The 19,656-nt window shown below is 44.8% G+C and overlaps 1 protein-coding gene across 1 annotated transcript; it reads left to right on the top strand.

The window, feature by feature from the left end:
• Nucleotides 1–5,659: 5,659 nt before the first annotated feature.
• LOC117852560 (TOM1-like protein 9) lies at nt 5,660–18,127 on the top strand. Its single transcript, XM_034734687.2, has 10 exons — nt 5,660–5,907; nt 7,191–7,269; nt 8,274–8,372; nt 8,536–8,649; nt 8,884–9,047; nt 9,470–9,551; nt 9,794–9,879; nt 15,770–15,946; nt 16,064–16,602; nt 17,251–18,127. Exons 1-10 carry the CDS (start codon nt 5,804–5,806, stop codon nt 17,862–17,864), a joined length of 2,058 nt encoding a protein of 685 aa, XP_034590578.1. The 5' UTR covers nt 5,660–5,803; the 3' UTR covers nt 17,865–18,127.
• The last annotated feature ends 1,529 nt before the right edge of the window (nt 18,128–19,656 follow it).

Genomic DNA, 19,656 nt, shown 5'->3' with positions numbered 1-19,656 from the left:
TGGAAAAGAGACAGGAACTCCACACAATCTAAAGGACATGACCAAGAATTCAAAATGCCCAAAATGTGTCTAAGATGCTGTTTTAAACTTGTCACAAGTCTTCATTCTAATTTGATGAAACCCAGAGTTGAGGTCCAATAAAGAAAACCAACTAGCACCAGCAAGTTCATCCACTAGCTCGTCAAAGATTGGTATAGGAAACTGACCTCGAATTGTAAGGGCATTAAGATACCTGTAATCCACACAAGGACGCCAAGAACCATCCTTCTTCCTGACCAACAACATTGGGGAAGAGAAAGGACTGTTGCTAGGTCTAATAATCCCCTTGTCAAGCATATCTTGAATTTGCTTTTCTATTTCATCTTTGAGAGCTAGGGGATATCTGTAGGGTCTGATGAAAACAGGTTTGGCACCAGGTACTAATGGAATAGAGTGGTCACAGGATCTTGGGGGAGGGATACCATCAATAGGTGCAGAAACAGCTGAAAATTCAGACAAAAGAGCAATAATCTCAGCAGGTAGATTAGAAGGTTGGGGATTGGCAGGTTGAATTGTTAATGGGAAAACATGGACCATTAAGTATTAGATACAGGAGAATTTATTCCATGCAAAACCACAGTGGTACCCTGGTATGGAATGGACATCCACTTATGTTTCTAGTGCACTTTCATGGGGCTAAACTGCTCAAGCCAATCCATACCCAAGATCAAGTCATAATGGTCCAATGGGATGATTTTAAGGTCAGAAGTGAAACTGAATTCTTGAACAGACCAAATGCCAGCAGGATATGAGAAGAACATTGTAAAATAGCTCCATTAGCCACTTGAACTCGAATAGGTCCAGGTAATTGTGTCAGCCCGTTCAATTGAAAAGCAAGAGCCTGACTGAGAAATGTATGTGAGCTGCCTGAGTCCACTAAAATGGTTAGGTGATGGTCTTGAATAGAACCCTTCAGTTTCATAGTGCGAGGGCCTTCAGTACCAACTAAGGCATCTTGAGATAAAGCAAAAAATAGTTGCCCTGGATATTCAGATCCCAAATAGCTAGGAGTATCCACAGCTGGTGAGGATTCGTCCTTAGAAAATAAATCAAACAGTTCTTGCACGGAATTCAATTGAACTGTAGGGGAGCATTTCTATCCATGATGCCACTTCTCAGCACACTTATCACAATCCACGAGCTCGACGATAAGCACGGAGGGAGGCAAATTTATCCATCTGAGTCTGGGAAGAGTCTTTTGGAATAGCAGCATCGGGACCACCAGTTGCCGGAACCAATGCTTTGTCCAACCGGGGAGGAATAGGAAGTGGTAAAGGACCTCGATGAGGAGGAGGCCGAGCTGGATAAGTAGCATCAAAGCGACAAAAATCCTGGCGTCGTGATGGATCCGCCACCTATTCCTGCAGTAAGGCTAGAGAGCAAGCAGTATCAGAGAGTGGATGGACGCTGAACAAGAATAGTGGCACGAATATCATCCCGCAGGCTATCAATGAAGCATGTGATGTAATACAAAGGATCAGTGCAGTGACCATAAACAATAAGTTGATCAATCAATTCAGTGAATCTAGCAATGTAATCGGCTACAGATCTAAATTGTTTGATGTGAAACAATTGCCGAATCAGGAGCTCTTGCTGATCACGGCCGAATCTAGTGATAAGCATAGCACATAATTCAGACCATGTGACCCTCTTCAACTGTTTATCAACCGATAACGCCCAGCGCGCCGTGGGACTAGACACCTCGAACTGCATAACAGCAACTTTGACCCAAATTGAGGGATCGACACGATACATCTCATAATAATCCTCACACCCAGACAACCATAATTTAGGATTCTCTCCTTCAAACACAGGGAAGTTAAGCTTGGGTAGTTTACCCAGGTGGAAACCATCCTGAGAAGCGGTATCATGAGAACTACCAAATGTGCGGGAAGTAGATCGATGGAAGGGAGGAGGGGGAAAAGCACACGCACCCTTGACTGGGATAGGAGAATGGGTGAACACCAACCCAAACCCCTCATCCCGGTTAGCAGATTTGACGTAGTGCCCATGAGGGCCGTCGGCGCAGGGTTCCGAAGCAGATGGGCGCACGGACGCCGACTTGGGGCTCGGGAAGAGGCCGTGGTCTGTGGATGCGTGTTGATGGACGGAGCGGTCCCAATGACGCGACAACTTGCCGAGTTCTAGCTTGACGTCGTCGATAGCGACGTCGACCAGTGGACGCTATTCTTCAGATGCCTTGGCGGACGACTCCAATTTGATGATACAGTCGCCGTGAAGACGCTCAGCTTCCAGGAAACGCTGCTTCCACTTGTGGTCGCTTTCCTCGAAGCACTTGTGGAGCTCATCGCGAAGCACTTGTGGATCTCGTTGAGCAGGAGTTTGGTGTTGGGGTCCATGGCGCCCGCACGTTTCTGCAGATGAGTGAAATGGTGGTGGGGAGGGAGGGGATCCAGGATCGCGTCTCTGATACCAGGATGTTAGCAGCCAAGATTGGAGAGGAAGGAATCGGCGTGGGGAAGGAGAAGATCTAGAGGAACACGGAAGGAGTTTATGGCAAAGTCATTGTTCATTACATGGATGATGCGTTCATCCGCATCTGCTCCTCTTATCGGAGCTGGAGAACTCACACACGCGACACACTATCGGGCCAACTCCAGTCTGGGCCGGTTACACGCACGTTCGGTATCCTGGGCCGAGCAGAGCGACGAGGCCCAGGTTCCACTGCCGAAGCTATTGTTAGGTTACGCACAGTATGCTGCGCCCTGACACCCCGGCACCGGCGCCTCCGCCGGCACCGTCACCGCCCATGAGAAGCTAGCAACCGCGGCTAGGACGATGAGGCAAAGGAGAAGCCATGGGCACACCTTATTGGAGGTCATGGCGGCTAGCTGAAATATTCGAGATCGAGGTCTTTCATTATTATCCTAGCTCTCTATCATCTCTCACGCTAGGCATGCAGTTCTCCGAGCTAGGTTCACTTCGCCATGGCACGGCCTAATATATATAGCAGCTGGTCGACACTAGGCGTCTCAAGACAGCGCGTGCGTGCATGAACGGATGGGTGGAAAGAAGGGTGTGGACGACTCAACTTCAGAATTGTCCTGCACGGCGCTTGATCTACCTGTTGTTGCACCTCGATCGATCGGCTTCTCTAATCTCCACCCAGACCATTACTCATTAACTAGTTCGACCATGCATGGTTCTTAATTGACCACTAGGTAATTGTTGGTACTAATCTGTGCATGAGTTCCGGTTTTGCACTTAATACCCTAACTAGATAGGGTGTGTTTGGTTGGGCTGTGGCTTTTGGAAAAACTGCTGTAAGCTGTGGGCTATGGAAAAGCAGCTGTGAGAAACCAGCTGTGGCAAAAGCAGAAGACTGTTTGGTTAGAGCAGCTGTGAAACTGTAGGCTATGTAAGAAATACCTGTAATACCCCTAAAGGTCTGTGGGTGTGTTTATATGCAAATTGCTCGTAACAAAATAATGTGTTCACTGATTCACATGTAAATGACTATTTTAGAAAGGAAAAAAAAATAAATTTTATATGTGAAGCTCAAAACTTAAATTTCATGCTATCTAAGACTCAGGCAGAATCTCAGTTAAATAACTGAAACTGAAACTCAAGTGTTCAGTTCATGATCGGATTTTCAGAACACTTATCTCTCAAACAGTGGATCCTTTGAACAAAGTTCCTATCTATCATTTATAAACCTACATTTCGTCTACACTTTTGTTTATTGGTGCTTGAAGAAATCGTGTTTCTTTTACATGATTTTTACTTGAGAAAGAGGACATGTTTATGTGTACCAAAGCTCAAACTTACGGCAGTAAGAAACAGCAACGACAAGCAGCACTTACAGTAAGAAACAACGGCAGTGCCGTAGCTCGCCGCCGGGCCACCGCGGTAATTATCTTAGCGCCGCCACACGCCGTCGAGTAGCAACGCTAGAGCAACTAGGCAGGCAGAGCTGGCAGAAGGGATCACGATGAAGCTCCACATATTTATAGCACCACCGTTGTCGTCCTCTCAAGCTCCTCCCGTTAGTATCGCCCGCCACAGCTCGCCGCCAAATTCGCTGCCGTCAAGCCATCTCCACCAAATTCCTCTCAAACACCATGCTGTGACACCCTCCTAAGCGACCCCAACAACTCCTTGCCCGACGAAATTAGCCACAACGCCGCCATGATATCTCCCCTATTCCGCCACCGCCATCAACACCCCAAGGTGAGAACCCCTTTCCCGACCCTCTCCGCTAAGGGTAGCTGCAAGAATGACTTCGCTGGAGTTCATGGATGCTCTCGCGCGCGCCCGTTGGAGCAGTTACTAGCTAGGGCCGCTGAAATGCCCAACCCTAGCTAGAGCGCGCCATGGCCATGGCCGCTGATGGGGGCGAGCTTGTTTGAACCATGAGCTGAGGATGAGAGCCATGGGGAAAGATGCGCATGCTTGCATAGATGCTCTAGAGTTAGTTGTTGTCCAGGTTTTGGCTGCAGTTTCGCCGGAGTAGTCGCGCCACCATCGTGCGCACGTTGCTGTCGCCACCGCGTCCGCTAGCAACATGAAGTTGCTGTCCCGCGCCAATAATATCACCAGTGGATGCGGTCGGCGACCGAGGGCGGCGGGTGGCGGGCCGCCGGGGCGGCGCGCGAAGGAGGCGGACGGTCGTGTGCGGGGGAGGAGGCGGACGGGACTGCGCGTGGGGACCAATCGAACGGGGGAGGAAAAACGAACCGGTGGCAAGTGGGTAATTTTTGACCCTAAAAGCACTTGAAAGCAGGAAGGTAGGTACTTTTAGTTTTGTACTAGAGTAAAAACAGCTTTTGGGCAAAAACACCTATGCCTTTTAGGCCTTTTGGTTAGCTTTTGGCTTTTGCAAAAGCAAAAGTAGGTTGGAAAGCCCAACCAAAAGCACCTAAGTTAGGGCTTTCCACTATCCTATTATTACTTGACGCTTATTTTGAAATCCGTGTCCGTTGATAGAATCTATTGCAAGGACACGCCCAATACTGCACGGACATGGTAGATATAGCATCACATCAAGGATGAGCTTGACCTGAAAAATGAAACTCAACGGACTAAATTGACCTATCCGAAAGTTGAGGATGAACTTGACTCTTAGTGTAAAGTTGCAGGACCAAAATTCTTTTTTCTTAGAAAAACTATGTAGATATAGTATAGTGTAAGATATTAATCTAGAAAAGATAAAGCAAATAGTAATTGGAGACGAGGAAGTTTTTTTAAAATCTCAATAAAATGCGCTGCCCTAAATTCTTCCGGGATATTCATAAAATAGGATGTGTATACGTGTTCACAAGATTAAAAAAGTGTAGGTGAATTCCAACACAAAGTAAAGATTTCCACTAGAAAGCACCGTGCGTGTACGTGTACAGGTCGATAAAAGAATCATCCACTTGGCTAGTTTGCCGATGTATCAGACAACGCAGACACGGTGTGCCACGCAGCATAAAACACATTTTCCAGCAAATTTCGTGTGGCGACTGGCGTCTGGCGAGGACAGAGCACTCGCCGGAATCAACCAGCCGAACCCAAATTTGGAAAGCTCGTCGCCCCCGCCTCTCTGATCCGTGGACCCCATACGGAGACCGCAAACCGATTCGAACCCAGGAAAACGCGGAATTTTATTTTCGTCCTCGCCCCCTTTCTCTGACCGAGACCGACCGGAAAGGCGCCCCTCTGCGCAAACGCGAAGGAAGAAGAGGAAGGAACTCGCCGCCTAGGGTTTCCGCCGTCTCTGCCGACGCCACCGCCGATCAGGTGGGAGGGGGACCTCGCCGCGATGCCACAGTCGGTGCTGGTGGAGCGCGCGACGAGCGAGTCGCTCATCGGGCCTGATTGGTCGCTCAACCTCGAGATCTGCGACATCCTCAACCACGACCCCTCGTGAGCGCCTGCTCCCTTCCCTCTTTGTTTAGGCGTTTCCTTTCCGCACTGTTTACCTACGGGCGGCGAGGTGCCGCTGGAGAGAGGCTCGGAGCCCGGTTGGGGCCGTCGCGCCGCTTATATTGTCCTGGTCTCGTAGCGATTCTGTAGGGTAGGCGGCTGGGGTGAGGCTTACGGTAAAATTGGTTTGATTGTTCGGGGGTGGAACTTTTGATGATCAATCATCATGGTCGTGATACTTGAGGCTCAACTTCTTTGGCGTTGTGTTCGTGTTTGTTCAATGGCTTCAATTTCAAACAATTAAACAACGAGGGGTTTGTTTTTCAATAGGTGAAGAAATAGAATTTGTTGCGTCATTTGGCGATGGTTAAATGTCCAGGTTCTGGAATATCTCAATCTCTGCTCCGGCAGAGCTGCGCCATAGTGATGATCAGTCACTGCATTTTGCACACCGTCCACTATTCCTAGTAGCCACCAGATAGACTAGACAGTATGGTCGCCGCATAGCCAGGTGATGGCAGAATTTTAGAAATTGTAGAGAAAGGTCATGCGTGTCGACTTCTGCCTCCGCTAGACACAAGGACTGGAAAAGAATTTTGGTCTGGTGTACTAATTGATGACAGGATTTCTATACTTCATTACACCTGAACATTTTTTTTAGGTTTAATATGAGTTACGAACCTGAATAGTCCTTAGATAATGGGTCAGATGGTCAACCAAATTCAGTTAATAGTGTGACTAAGGTTTGGTGGGGCTATAGCTCCTAGCAGCACCTCAGTGTTTGCAGGCTTAAATAAAATGGTTCAAGTCTATTTTTCAATAAAAAATGAAGACAAAATGGATTACACAATTTGGAGATCTGCCAAATAGGCCCTACCTGAGATATCAGTACGGAAACAGGAACATGGACTGGCAGAAACAAAACATGCAAAGTTTCATTCACCATGGAGTTTTTGTTAGATCTTGGAACTGATTCAGTTTCATCTTATGTTGTCATCTGTGAGATACGGAACTCTTCTATTTTTTAAAGTTGAACTTTAATGCTTCATGAATCAACAGAAAACAAGTGGATAGAATATGTTGCAAAACTAAAGGAGTAATGCAAATCACAATGATATCAATCTGGACCTTGCATGAAATAGTATTTGCTTCATCATACTTTATAGATCGTGTACCCTTTTCTTGGGTGGGGTAAGGGTGGATTTTAGTCTTTTTTAATGGCATCTTGTTAATACATGTCATGTGCTTCAGTGTCTTCTCTCACACTTCCATGTTTCACATAGGCAAGCCAAAGATGTAGTGAAGACTATCAAGAAACGGATTGGACACAAGAACTCAAAGGTCCAGCTTCTTGCGTTAACGGTAAACACCATTTTGCAATTGCCTTGATATCTTTTGTTTACCTATATGAATCATCAGTTGCCAGTTGGTCATGGTCAGAGGAGCCTTTTGATGGTTTTCTAGAAATAAGTTCAAAATTTTAAACATATTTAATTTAGGCTGTGTTTGGTTTGTAGCCCAAACTAGCCTAACCTTGGCTAGTGTTTGCTTCATGCCTAACCTTGGGCTGCTGCAACTCAACTATGCTCATTCCAGTACAAATCGTTCGCCACACATGCGGCGAGCTGCACTTAAGCTAGACTGGTTGAGGACACAAAGCAAACAGACCCTTAGCTTCTCTGATGTGCCTATGTTCGTGAAAGTGCAAAATTGTGTGCATCTTTAAGCATTACTTCATTTTATGAATCGATCAATGGCTCATTGATTTCATAGTGATTCATAGTATTCTAGCTCTGCTTATGATTTCAGTTCTTTGTTTAATTAATAAAAATCCCCAGTGTAAAAAATGGTTAACGCATGGAAAGTTACTCAAGAGAGAGAGAACAAATTTTCCTATGTAATGGCCCCGTTTGGCACGGCTCCAGCTCCAAGCTTCACCTCGAACCTGGAGTTTGTATGCTAAAATCAAGAACCTTAAGACTTTTTTTTTTGTCAAGAATAGAAAGGAAACAGTTCAACCACCAAACAACTCAGGTTTATCCACAGCTCCAGCTTCACAAATTTCTGGAGCTAGAGATACTCAGCTGCAAGAAATCCACAGATCTCTTGGGGCTGCAGCTCTGCCAAACAGGGCCAATGTAACCCTAATTTTATCATCTATGAACCTAATGCTTCCTGTTTTAATACTTTATCTTCTATCCTCTTTGATCTGTCTCGGCATACATTAGTTATCCAAGAGATGAATAATTGGATTATGTTATGCAATTTAATTTGATTGCTTGGGGTAGTTCGTACTTAACCTTGAAAGCAGGCAACATGCAACTAAGTACCTGTACTAAGTCAATTGTTTCCCATTTTCCTTTCAGTTGCTGGAGACTTTGATTAAAAATTGTGGAGATTTTGTTCACATGCAAGTTGCTGAGAAGGATATACTTCATGAAATGGTGAAGATAGCTAAGAAGAAGGTCCTTGAACACCTTTTAATCTTCTCTAGTGTAATTCTTAATTCCACTTAGACATGGACACAGTTGTCAGAATCCTGGGAAGAAATTTCTGGGCTTGGGTTTCCTGGTAACCCTGTTCCATATTAAAAATGACACTTAATCCGTTCTTTTATTTGTTCTGTAGCCGGACTATCATGTTAAAGAGAAGATACTAATTCTGATAGATACTTGGCAAGAAGCTTTTGGTGGTGCCCGTGCAAGATATCCACAGTATTATGCAGCATATCAAGAGATGCTGGTAAATGCTATCATATTTTGTTTTTCTTCCATAAATTTTGATCATACGCTATTATCGTTATGTTACAACAAGTACTAACAAACAATAAGTTTATTAGCAGAAGCTAAGTGGTATGTTTCAATATCTGGACAATTGCAGTAGAACAACCCTTTAGACCTTCGAAGTGTTAGTTTACCTAGTATTTAGCACTAAAATTTCTATAACTTATCATGCTTTTACTCCTCAACATATCAGCGTGCTGGAGCTGTATTTCCTCAAAGGCCAGAGAGTTCCGTGCCAATTTATACTCCTCCACAGACACAACCTCTAAGGAACTACCCACCTCCTGCTTTGCGCAACACTGATTATCGACAAGATGCGCCCGAATCATCTTCAGCACCAGAAGTGCCTACGTTAAGGTACATATCTTTACTTTACCATTTATCCATGGAATGGATGTTGCTCAGAACCAACACTTTTCCTTCTCCCACTATATTGTGCAGTCAACCAAAACGCTTTTAAGATAATTCAGATTATGTTTGCAGCTTGTCTGTAGTTTCAGTTCCCATTAAGATTGTTTATTAAAATGGTTAGAACTGCCTTACAGAGAGAAGTACATGAGGGTATGCATGAAATTTTTTATGGAACTGTATTGAGAATTTCTACGCATAAATGCTTTTTTTCCATAGCTTTTCTTTTCTTTTTCTTTCTACATCGCATCCTTTTGAACCAATTTTAGAATGTCATAATTTAATGATTGTTACGATTAGCAGTGTGTTGTTTGAAGAGTTTTCTTTCCAAAGTAAGTTTCAAAATCACATTATGTTTTTTTTATTGCCAGCTTGACAGAAATTCAGAATGCACGTGGGGTCATGGATGTTCTTTCAGAGATGTTGAATGCTATTGATCCTAATAACAGAGAGGTATCTATTTCTGCACTGTGCCTACTTGTCCTCTGGATTTATACATCTAGTAAAATAATGAGATGACCAGTTTATTTGTAAAAGTGTTTGCCTCACATTTTCTTCTTGGATTTCTTTTTATGAAAACTGGATTATGTGTTGACATTTTCCAGATTGTTCGACTGAACTCTAACATGTAGTTCTAAAAGTTCTCTAGTAATCCCTGTAATCAGTATTTCTGAATATTATTAATGACCATGCAGGGTCTAAGGCAGGAGGTAATTGTGGACCTTGTGGACCAATGCCGGTCATACAAGCGAAGAGTGGTCCAACTCGTCAATTCAACATCGTAGGTTACTGCTCTATGTTATGCTTTCCAACCAGCGTATGGAGTAAATGAAATTAGGTAGTCAAACTTAGGTTATGAATATTGAACCCACTAAATACTCTTGATGCCAAGTTCATTCTTGTGTCCTTTTGGAAGAGCTATTAGAATGCTCGCATAGTACTGCCAGTATTTGTGTTAAAATACTAATTGTTGATTCACTATAAGCATAAATCTGTTAGATGTATATGTACTGTTGGTATTTTACCTTTTCTATTAGGGATTTTTTTTGTATATTTCCCCCTTCCTGTACCTGTATATATATGGGCCTAGTGCCCTTGTTATGAATACAAGTGCTATTCCTAACATGGTACAGAGCCAAACTAGGGTTAGGTTTCTTCTCAATCTACCCTAGGATCCTTTTTTTCCACGCACGTTGCACTTGCGTGCTATTCTCCCCGCCGAATCTGTATTGTTGCCTGCCTGCGTAGCGCCTACGGCCGCCGCCCGTCCGGCTCTCCACTCGCCAGATTCGCCGCCCGCTCGTTGTCGACGCCAGCCCCCGCCGCCCGCTCGTCGCTGTCTCCCACGGCCCCCCCGGCCGCTCGTTGCCGTCTCCCCCTGCCCCGCCGGCTGCTCGTCGTCGCTACCGGCCACTGCCGCCCGCTCGTAGCCGCCGCCGGCCGCTCGTAGCTTGCTCGAGTTCCTCCGTCTAGTTGTCTGGTCCTCCCCGCGTGAAGCGATAACGTTGGATAAGGTTTGCTTGTCCTCCCGCGTGTGAAGATATAAAGCTTCCCAAAACTGCTGCTCTGCATACTCTCTGTTACTTGTTTCTACAGCGCACGACTGTTGAGTACTAGCAGCGAGAAAAAAAAAACGCTTGCGCCGCTATTCCTCTGCGCTTTTGCTGTCGTTCGCCGCTATTCCTTTGCGCTCTCGTGGCCGCCATGGCTCCTTCGGCTCCTTCCTCTGGTGGTGTCCTAGTGTTACGTTGTCCGGTGCTGTTCAATGGCACCAACTATCAAGATTGGGTTCATCGTCTACGGATTCATATGCGTGGTCTTCGTCTTTGGGAGTTTCTGACTGGCGAGTTGCCTTGCCCACCTCGTCCTACTGCTCCTACATACCCAGTGATTCTTGAGAGGCCTGTGATTCCAGAGAAGGCTACAGCTGAGGAGATGGATCGGTTGCTTGCTGCTTATGATGCGGATGTGGCAAAGCTGCTTGCTGATTATGATGATGGTCTTGCATCGTATGAGTCTCAGTTTACTGCATACAGGACATGGGTTGATGAGGATGCTCGAGCTGCTTCTATTCTTGGTGCTAGCATTGAGGACAAGGTTTCGGCTGATATTGTTGAGCTTGATTTTGCACATCAGATGTGGGCTTTTCTTCGTAAGCGTTATGAGCCTATTGGTCAGTCTACCTTTCTTTCAGCCATCTGTCAGGAGCAGCTTGTTCGACAGGGTGATGGTATAGTTGATGATTTCTATGCTCAGATTTCTGCTATTTGGCGCTAGCTTGACATTGGTCCTCAGTTGTCACCGAGCACTTGTCAGTCCTGTCTGGGTCAGCAGTAGGCTCTTGAGCTTCGCTGCACCTACTACTTCTTGACGCGTCTTCGGGATGAGTTTGAGCCACTTCGTGCACAGTTGCTTGCTTGCCATCCTTGTGTCTCCCTGATGGAGGCTCTTGTTGATGTTCGTAATGAGGAGACTCGCCTTCTTGCTGTTGGATTGATGCGGTACTCTTCAGTTTTGGCCGCCAACTCCTTCACTCGTCTTGCTGTTCCTCCTCTTGTGGTGCCTTCTTCTGAGAGTCGAGGGGGTGGAGGTCTTAAATGTGACTAGTGTGGCAAGGATAACCATGTGGAGGCATATTGTTACAGGAAGAAGGCTCAGTCTCGTGAGGGTCAGTCTCGCCGCAGTGGATGCTCTTCACAGGGTACTAGTGGTACCGGTGGTTCTGCTTGTTCTTCGCAGTGTACTAGTGGTACTGGTGGTTCTAGTTTTGGAGGTCCTCAGAGGAGTTTGGCTGGTTCTTAGACACAGGAGATCATCAGGTTGCTCAGTCACCTTGTTTCTTCTACACCACCGGGAGCTGCGGGTTCTGTGACTCAGCCTTCTGCACCTACAGGTTCTGCTGCTGCTTCTCAGTATTCGACTCTGGGATCACCTTCCATGTTTACTCCAGGTATTTGTCCATGGATTCTTAATTCTGGTGCTTCGTTTCATATGACTTCGTTGCACCTGTCTTTCTTCCATACGTTCTCCACCTGGTTCTCCCACTGTACAGCCGATGGTTCTTCTCTTCCTGTTGTAGGACATGACACTCTCTTATCTGACTCATTTCATGTCTCTGATGTTTCTTATGTTCCCGATCTAACCATGCAACTCATGTCCGCTAGCTAGCTCACTGATCATGACTGTCGTGTTATTCTTGATCCTGATTTTTGTTATGTTCAGGATCGTCGCACGAGTTAGCTGGTTGGTACTGGCCCTTGTCGTCGTGATTCTCAGCGTCTTTGGGAGTTTGACTGGCTTCGTCTTCCTTCCGCTGCGCTCGTCAGTCTAGTTGGCTCCGCTTTGGCTGCTTCGTCACCCTCATCTTTTGATCAATGGCATCATCGCTTGGGTCATCTATGTGGCTCTCGTCTGTCTAGTTTGATTCGTCGTGGTCTTCTAGGATCAGTTTCAGGTTATGAGTCTTTAGCTCAATGTAAGGGTTGTTGGTTGGGCAAGCAGATTTAGCTTCCCTATCATTCTAGTGAGTCTTTCACAGTGTCCTTTTGATCTTGTTCATTCGGATGTCTGGGGTCCTGCTCCCTTTGTTTCTAAAGGGGGCCATCGATACTATATTATATTCATAGATGATTTTTCTCGTCATACATGGATTTATTTTATGAAACATCGCACCGAGGCCTTATCTATCTACAAGTCTTTAACTGCTATGATCCATACTCATTTTGACACTTCCATTCGTGTTTTTTGTGCTGATTCTGCAGGTGAGTATCTTTCTATAGCTCTTCGTCAGGTTCTCTCTGAGCAAGGCACTCTTGCTCAGTTTTCTTGCCCTGGCGCCCATGCTCAAAATGGTGTGGCCGAGCGCAAGCATCATCATCTTCTTGAGATTGCTCGTGCTCTTATGCTTGCTTCTTTTGTTCCGCCTCATTTTTGGGCTGAGGCTGTGTCTACGGCCACTTATTTGACTAACATTCAACCTTTTTCTGCCCTTCATGGTGAGATTCCTTTTGAGCGTCTTCTGAATAAGTCGCCTAACTATTCCAGTCTTCGTCTCTTTGGCTGTGTGTGCTATGTGCTTCTTGCACCGTGTGAGCGCGCGAAGTTGATTGCTCAGTCTGCTGAGTGTGTTTTTCTCGGCTATAGTTTTGAGCGTAAGGGATATCGTTGTTGGGAACCGGGTGGTCGTATGATGCAGATTTTTCGGGATGATGTTTTTGATGAATATCGTCCTTTCTATCCTCATCCTTCTTTTGATGTTTCCTCGGCATCTTTGGTTGATCCACTATCCTTCTTAATATTACTTGATACCTCTATTGCTATCACACCTTTATCACGTCAGGTACCTCCTCCCTCCTCCAGTGGTTCCCCCTGTAGTCTCCTCGCCTGTTCATCGTGCTGAAGTGCTCTCTTCGGAGTCTACTTCTCTAGACTATCCTATTGTGGCTGCTGATTTTTCTGTGAAGCCACCAGTGACACATGTCTATACTCGTCGAGTTCGGCCTTCTGCTGTGCCATCTTCTTCTGATGTGCCATCGTCTTCTGCTGTGCCATCTTCTCCTATTGAGGCCTCTCTTTCAGAGGATTCCTCTCCTTAGTAGCTTCTTCGTCGTAGTCATCGCCTTCGTTGAAGTCCTAATTGTTATTCTCTTTCTGCTTATGCTGCTACTGTTCTTTCAGAATTGGCATCTTATCGTGATGCTCTTCCTCATCCGGAATGGCAACATGCTATGTCTAAGGAGATTGCCGCTCTTTGAGCGCACTCATACGTGGGATCTTGTTCCTCGTCCTGCCCATGTGCGCCCTATTACATGTAAGTGGGTTTATAAGGTCAAGAACTGCTCTGATGGATCTCTTGAGCGCTATAAAGCTCGTCTTGTTGCTCGTGTCTTTCAGCAGGAGCATGGTCGAGACTATGATGAGACTTTTGCTCTTGTTGCTCACATGACTACTGTTGGCACTCTTCTTGCTGTGGCCTCTGTTCGTGAGACCCATCTCTCAGCTTGATGTCAAGAATGCCTTTCTTAATGGTGAGCTGCGTGAGGTCTATATGTAGCCGCCACCTGGGTATTCTGTTCCTGAGGGTATGGTTTTTCATCTTCGTCGCTTGCTTTATGGGTTAAAATAGGCTCCTCGTGCGTCTGTTCGTGAGTGGTCCATCTCTCGTGAGTGGTCCATCTCTCAGCTTGATGTCAAGAATACCTTTCTTAATGGTGAGCTGCGTAGCCGCCGCATGGGTATTCTGTTCCTAAGGGTACAGTGTGTCGTCTTCATCGCTCGCTTTATGGGCTAAAACAGGCTCCTCGTGCTTGGTTCCAGCGTTTTGCCTCTATGGTCACTGTTGCTGGTTTTTCTGCTAGTGCTCATGATCCTGCACTTTTTGTCCATACTTCGCCACGTGGTCGGACTCTTCTCCTTTATGTTGCCTTTGTATATTGCCTTTGTCAAAGCCCATCTCAGTGAGCAGTTTCTTATATCTGATCTTGGTCCTCTTCATTTCTTTCTTGGGATTGAGGTTTCTTCTACATCTGAGGGTTTCTATCTGTCTCAAGAAAAGTATGTTCAGGATTTTCTTGATCGAGCTTCTCTTACTGATCAGCGGACTGTTGAGACTCCCATGGAACTTAGTGTTTATCTTCGAGCCATTGATGGTGAGCCTCTTGAGGATCCCACTTGTTATCGACATATTGTTGGGAGTCTTGTTTATCTTGGTGTTACGCGTCCTAATATCTCCTATGCTGTGCATATCCTGAGTCAGTTTGTCTCTGCTCCCACTCATCTTCATTATAGTCATCTTCGTGTCTTACGTTATCTTCGTGGGACTCTTTCACACCATCTATTCTTTCCACGCTCTAGCTCCTTACATCTCCAAGCATATTGTGATGCTACATGGGCTAGTGATCCCTCTGATCGTCGATCTCTTTCTGCCTATTGTGTTTTTCTAGGTGGTTCCCTTATTGCTTGGAAGACTAAGAAGCAGGTAGCAGTTTCTTGTTCGAGTGCTGAGGCTGAGTTGCGTGCTATGGCACTTGTGACGGCAGAGGTGGTTGCTTGAGGATTTTGGTGTTTCAGTACGGGAGCTATTAGTATTGCCCGTGATCCGGTGAAGCATGAGCTTACTAAGCATATTGATGTGGATGTCTCTTATACACGATCACAGGTTCAGGATGGGGTCATTGCTCTTCAGTATGTGCCTTCAGAGTTGCAGTTGGCTGATTTCTTTACAAAGGCATAAACCCGTGTTCAGCACAGATTTTATCTCTCCAAACTTAGTGTTCTTGACCCACCTTGAGTTTGAGGGGGGGGGGGGGTGTTAGATGTATATGTACTGTTGGTATTTTACCTTTTCTATTAGGGGGTTTTGTGTGTATTTCCCCCTCCTGTACCTGTATATATATGGGCCTAGTGCCCCTGTTATGAATACAAGTGCTTCCAAGAATGGTTCAACCCTACCTATTCTAAAAAAATGCAGTTGTTGATCAGTACATTTTAGTATGGAGAATTCTCGTTAGCATTCCTTATGAATTTTGTGTGGTCTACCGTCTACAAAGCCTGCATTGAGATTACATCCTTGAAGTCTTGAACTAGATACTCAAAGCATGACTTACAATATCCTGTGCTTTGTTTTCATGTGAGAGTAGAATGGTTTTCTAATGCTTATTTAATGGTGACAGTGACGAGGATCTGTTGAGTCAGGGCCTTTCATTGAATGATGATTTGCAGCGTGTTTTAGCAAAACACGATGCAATTGCTGCTGGCATAGCCGTTCGGGTAGAAAAGCCAAAAGCACTCCCAGCCCGTGCTGACAGTTCTCCAACAAATCCAGAGGTGACAAAAGAGACAGATCAAAGGTTGTGTTATCTCTAGCAATTTCTTTTTTTGATAATGAGGGTTTAGTAGCCCTCGAAACAGTATCTGAACGATAATTCTCTGACTTGACTTTTTTTATAAACATATGAACTTGCCAGGCCTTCTAAAGATTCCAGTAGCGTGACGCCATTTGAGCAGTTAGCACTTCCTGCACCGCCATCATCAAGTGGTTCGAAATCTCATGTAGAACCAGCTGTTAAACCTAATATTGACCTACTTAGTGGAGATGATTTTTTCAAACCAGAACCTGTTCATTCCCAAGCCATTGTTCCTGTAAGCAATCAGCCTGCAGCTTCAGCTTCTTCAAGCCACAGTACTTTAGACCTTTTAGACATGTTTTCAGATAGCAATGCTATCAATAGCACCAGCCAGAACCCTTCCATGCCGCCTATGCCAAACACAAATCCTAATCCCTCCGCAGCACAAGCCTATCTTGCTCCACAGCAACCTGTTCCACCACAGCAACCTGTTCCGCCGCAGCATCCTGTTCCACCGCAGCATCCTTCTCCATATTCTAATGGCTTAAATTCGAATACATTGGCACCCTATGATCAAGGCTCCAACTTAACCTCAGCAAGTTCATGGAATGGGCAGTTTGCTCATGGAGCGATACCACCACAACAGTCACCAAATTACGGTACTAACAGTGTCTTATTTAATCTAAATTTGAAGCTTCTAAAACATATATTAGCTTGGTATTTATTTTTGTTTGTTTTACTCACTTTTTGTCAGTAAAGCACTAAAAGCAGCTTCTGCTTGGTAATGTGAAAATGGTACTTAATGCCTAGTTATTTTTCATCAGTCTAGTGTTTCAAAGGCATCGCCTAGGCGTCCGGGTGGACCCAGCTCGACTTGGGGAACCGGTCTGCCTTGTCGCGTAGGCGATAAGGTGTGCTCAGGTTGCCAAGGTCGCCCTGTCGCCTTTAAAACACTGCATCAGTCTATAGTTGCTATGTATATGCCTTTCTTATTTCCTCATTTTTCTAAGCTGTTGACCAAAGCACTTGCAAAATATCTCTTTTTTAGAAAAGAATTATGCTATAGTCACCACTTACCCTTTGTGTAATTTGAGACACAATAACATCACCATTTGCAACTTAGCCTAGCACCAAAAAAAATGTTGATAAAAAACACGAAAGAAGTAGCACAATCTACCTCAATGCCAGACAGCCTGTTATAAAGTTAGCATCAAACAGGTTGAGTTTTTGTCTTAGCTTCTTTGTATTTACCATGTAGAAGTTATTAGTCCTCAGATATTCAGCTATTGGCTATTGGTCTTTGACAGGTCAAGATGAACAAACCAGCGACCTTCCGCCACCACCCTGGGAAGCTCAGCCTGCAGAAAGCGAGCAATTCCATGCTAGCCATCCTGGTGGTTTGTCAGTTCCACCACAATTCGGAGTTAGCCAACCCCAGCCAGTTCAAATTGCCCAGCCTGGGCAGCAGGTTTTACCTTCGCAACCAATGCCAACAGGACAACCAGGAGGGCAGTTTCAGCCTGGACTAGGGGTTCAACAACAATATGTGACGCCAAATACACCATATGGAGGAATGTTTCCGCCGGTGCAGGGCAACCAACCAGGCATGTACCCCCAGCAGATGGCAGGAGACATGTATCAGCAGCAGATGTATGGTGGCCAGATGGCCAGTTATGGCTATGGTCAGCAGCCTGGTGGCTACTATGTTCCAAATGCTGGATACGCATACACCAGTGCAAACGAGCTGCCTCAGAGGATGAATGGGCTCTCGATGCAAGACAGCGGTCTGTATGGCACAGGGTCTTCCCTCCAGCAGCGCAACAGGCCAAGCAGACCAGAAGATTCACTCTTTAGTGATCTTGTTAGCATTGCCAAAACAAAGCCTAGCAAAACTGCATCAAATAAGCCTGGTGACTTGTAAAGACGAGTGATTGCTTACTACCAGTTTCGGCCATGGTGATAGCTTTCGCTCAGAGTATATAAGTTATTTTTCAATTTTTTCCCTATTGGAAAGTAGCAGGTGAGAGTTATAGATTCTGAGGATTCATAGCGAGTGTTCGGCATAATTTTATTTTGTTTGATTCTTGCAAGCAATTATGTTTTCTTTACTAGTATTCTGAAGTTCTATGTGTGTACATATAAATATCCAACCAAAGGAAGGGGAAAAAAAACACATTCTTGTTACCTGAGGCCCCTGTCTGTTATCAAGAGGAATGTATCAGGTGAGTTTGGGTTTCGTAGTTTTCAAAATTGCTTAAGTAGGGGTTCCGTAGAGTGTCAAAGGTGGCGTTAACATACGATTTTGCTCGTAATTTTGAAATTCCTTTGCCGAGCTGTTGGCTCTACTTGTTCAGCAAAGTTGTGAAACTTGGATGTGCGTGTGCACGTCTCTGTCAGTGTGTGTGTTTGTGTGAGTCCCATAGGGACTCACAAATCCTATGTGTTCGAGAAAATTTGTGAAACTTGGATGACTTTTGTGTTTTGGTTCATATTGATGGGGTGAAAAACTTGTGAATGAATTCATGATTCACGAACCTGTATATTGATGAACTAGAATGAGCAAAGCAACTAAACATGGTTGGACCATTGGCTACATGAAGCAATCAAGCAATAGGTATGTACACAATGACCTATATTTGAACCAGTTTTGGAGTTCACTTCTTTATTCTTAGATCGAAGTTCGGTTGTTGCACCTTTCTTTTGATTTTAATTTGTTTGCTAAAATTTTGCAAAATTTTATTCAGTTTGGTATTTGAGCCATAAAAACTACAATTCTGATATAATTAAAAAATGATCCCCACAAAAATACAATCATAAGAATTGGATCACAAGTGGGCCTACTTAATTACCTTGCATGCCTAATCAAATGGTCAAAATAGATTTGCTAGTATTAATTACTTTGCATTCTGTGAATTGTACCAGCAAAAAGGTACCACGTGTAAAGTTACCAAGGTCATTTGGGAACGGTACTGTTTGGAAAAAAAAAACTACAATTGCATTCTTCATTGTACGGATTATGTTGGTAGTACGATCAAATACGAGGTTTGGTCAGGTTTTATTGAATCTTTCTATCCTTATATTTAATTATACTTTTTTGAAATTGAATTTTATCATTTGTTTCAAATTTGATATACAATTAAATACTTCGTGCCATGTTGGTGTTTAGATCTAGCAACCTATCGAAAGGGATGCCCGAGGTAGTGTTTTGGTTAGTGGGGCTCGTCGAGATCAAGAACTCGAAGGTAAACGCAGACACATGATTTAGACAGATTCCAGCCGCTAGATTGCGTAATACCCTATGTCTGTGTGTTGGTTGGATTGAATTGCTTTGGAGGAGATCCGTGCCTTGTCTTATATTGCCGTGGGTAGGGTTAGAGGTCGGTTGGTTACAAGAATACTAGTCGAATACTACTAGAGGAGTTCTACTCTTATTATAATGAGTACTTTCCTAATCCTTGACTAGTTCGTGTCTTTTTATGTAGACTACGCCGTCCTGCGCTATGGTCTTCATGTCAGATGCATCTCGGTGTCCAGCTGCATATTTAGGACTGTCCAAACCTTTTGTTGGGCCTATAGATGTATGTACGACAAGCTCCCCAGTACTTTTTAGTCAAATGCAGCAGTTTTGAGTACTTTTGTAGACTTTACTAACTAGTTTTGATGCTCTTCAAGCACTTTATCTGGTTGAATCTTCAAATGTACCTGAAAACTGC

Source organism: Setaria viridis, chromosome 4 (genome assembly GCF_005286985.2).
Source record: "Setaria viridis chromosome 4, Setaria_viridis_v4.0, whole genome shotgun sequence".
Taxonomy (NCBI): Eukaryota; Viridiplantae; Streptophyta; class Magnoliopsida; order Poales; family Poaceae; genus Setaria; species Setaria viridis.
This window is presented reverse-complemented; position numbering and strand designations above follow the sequence as displayed.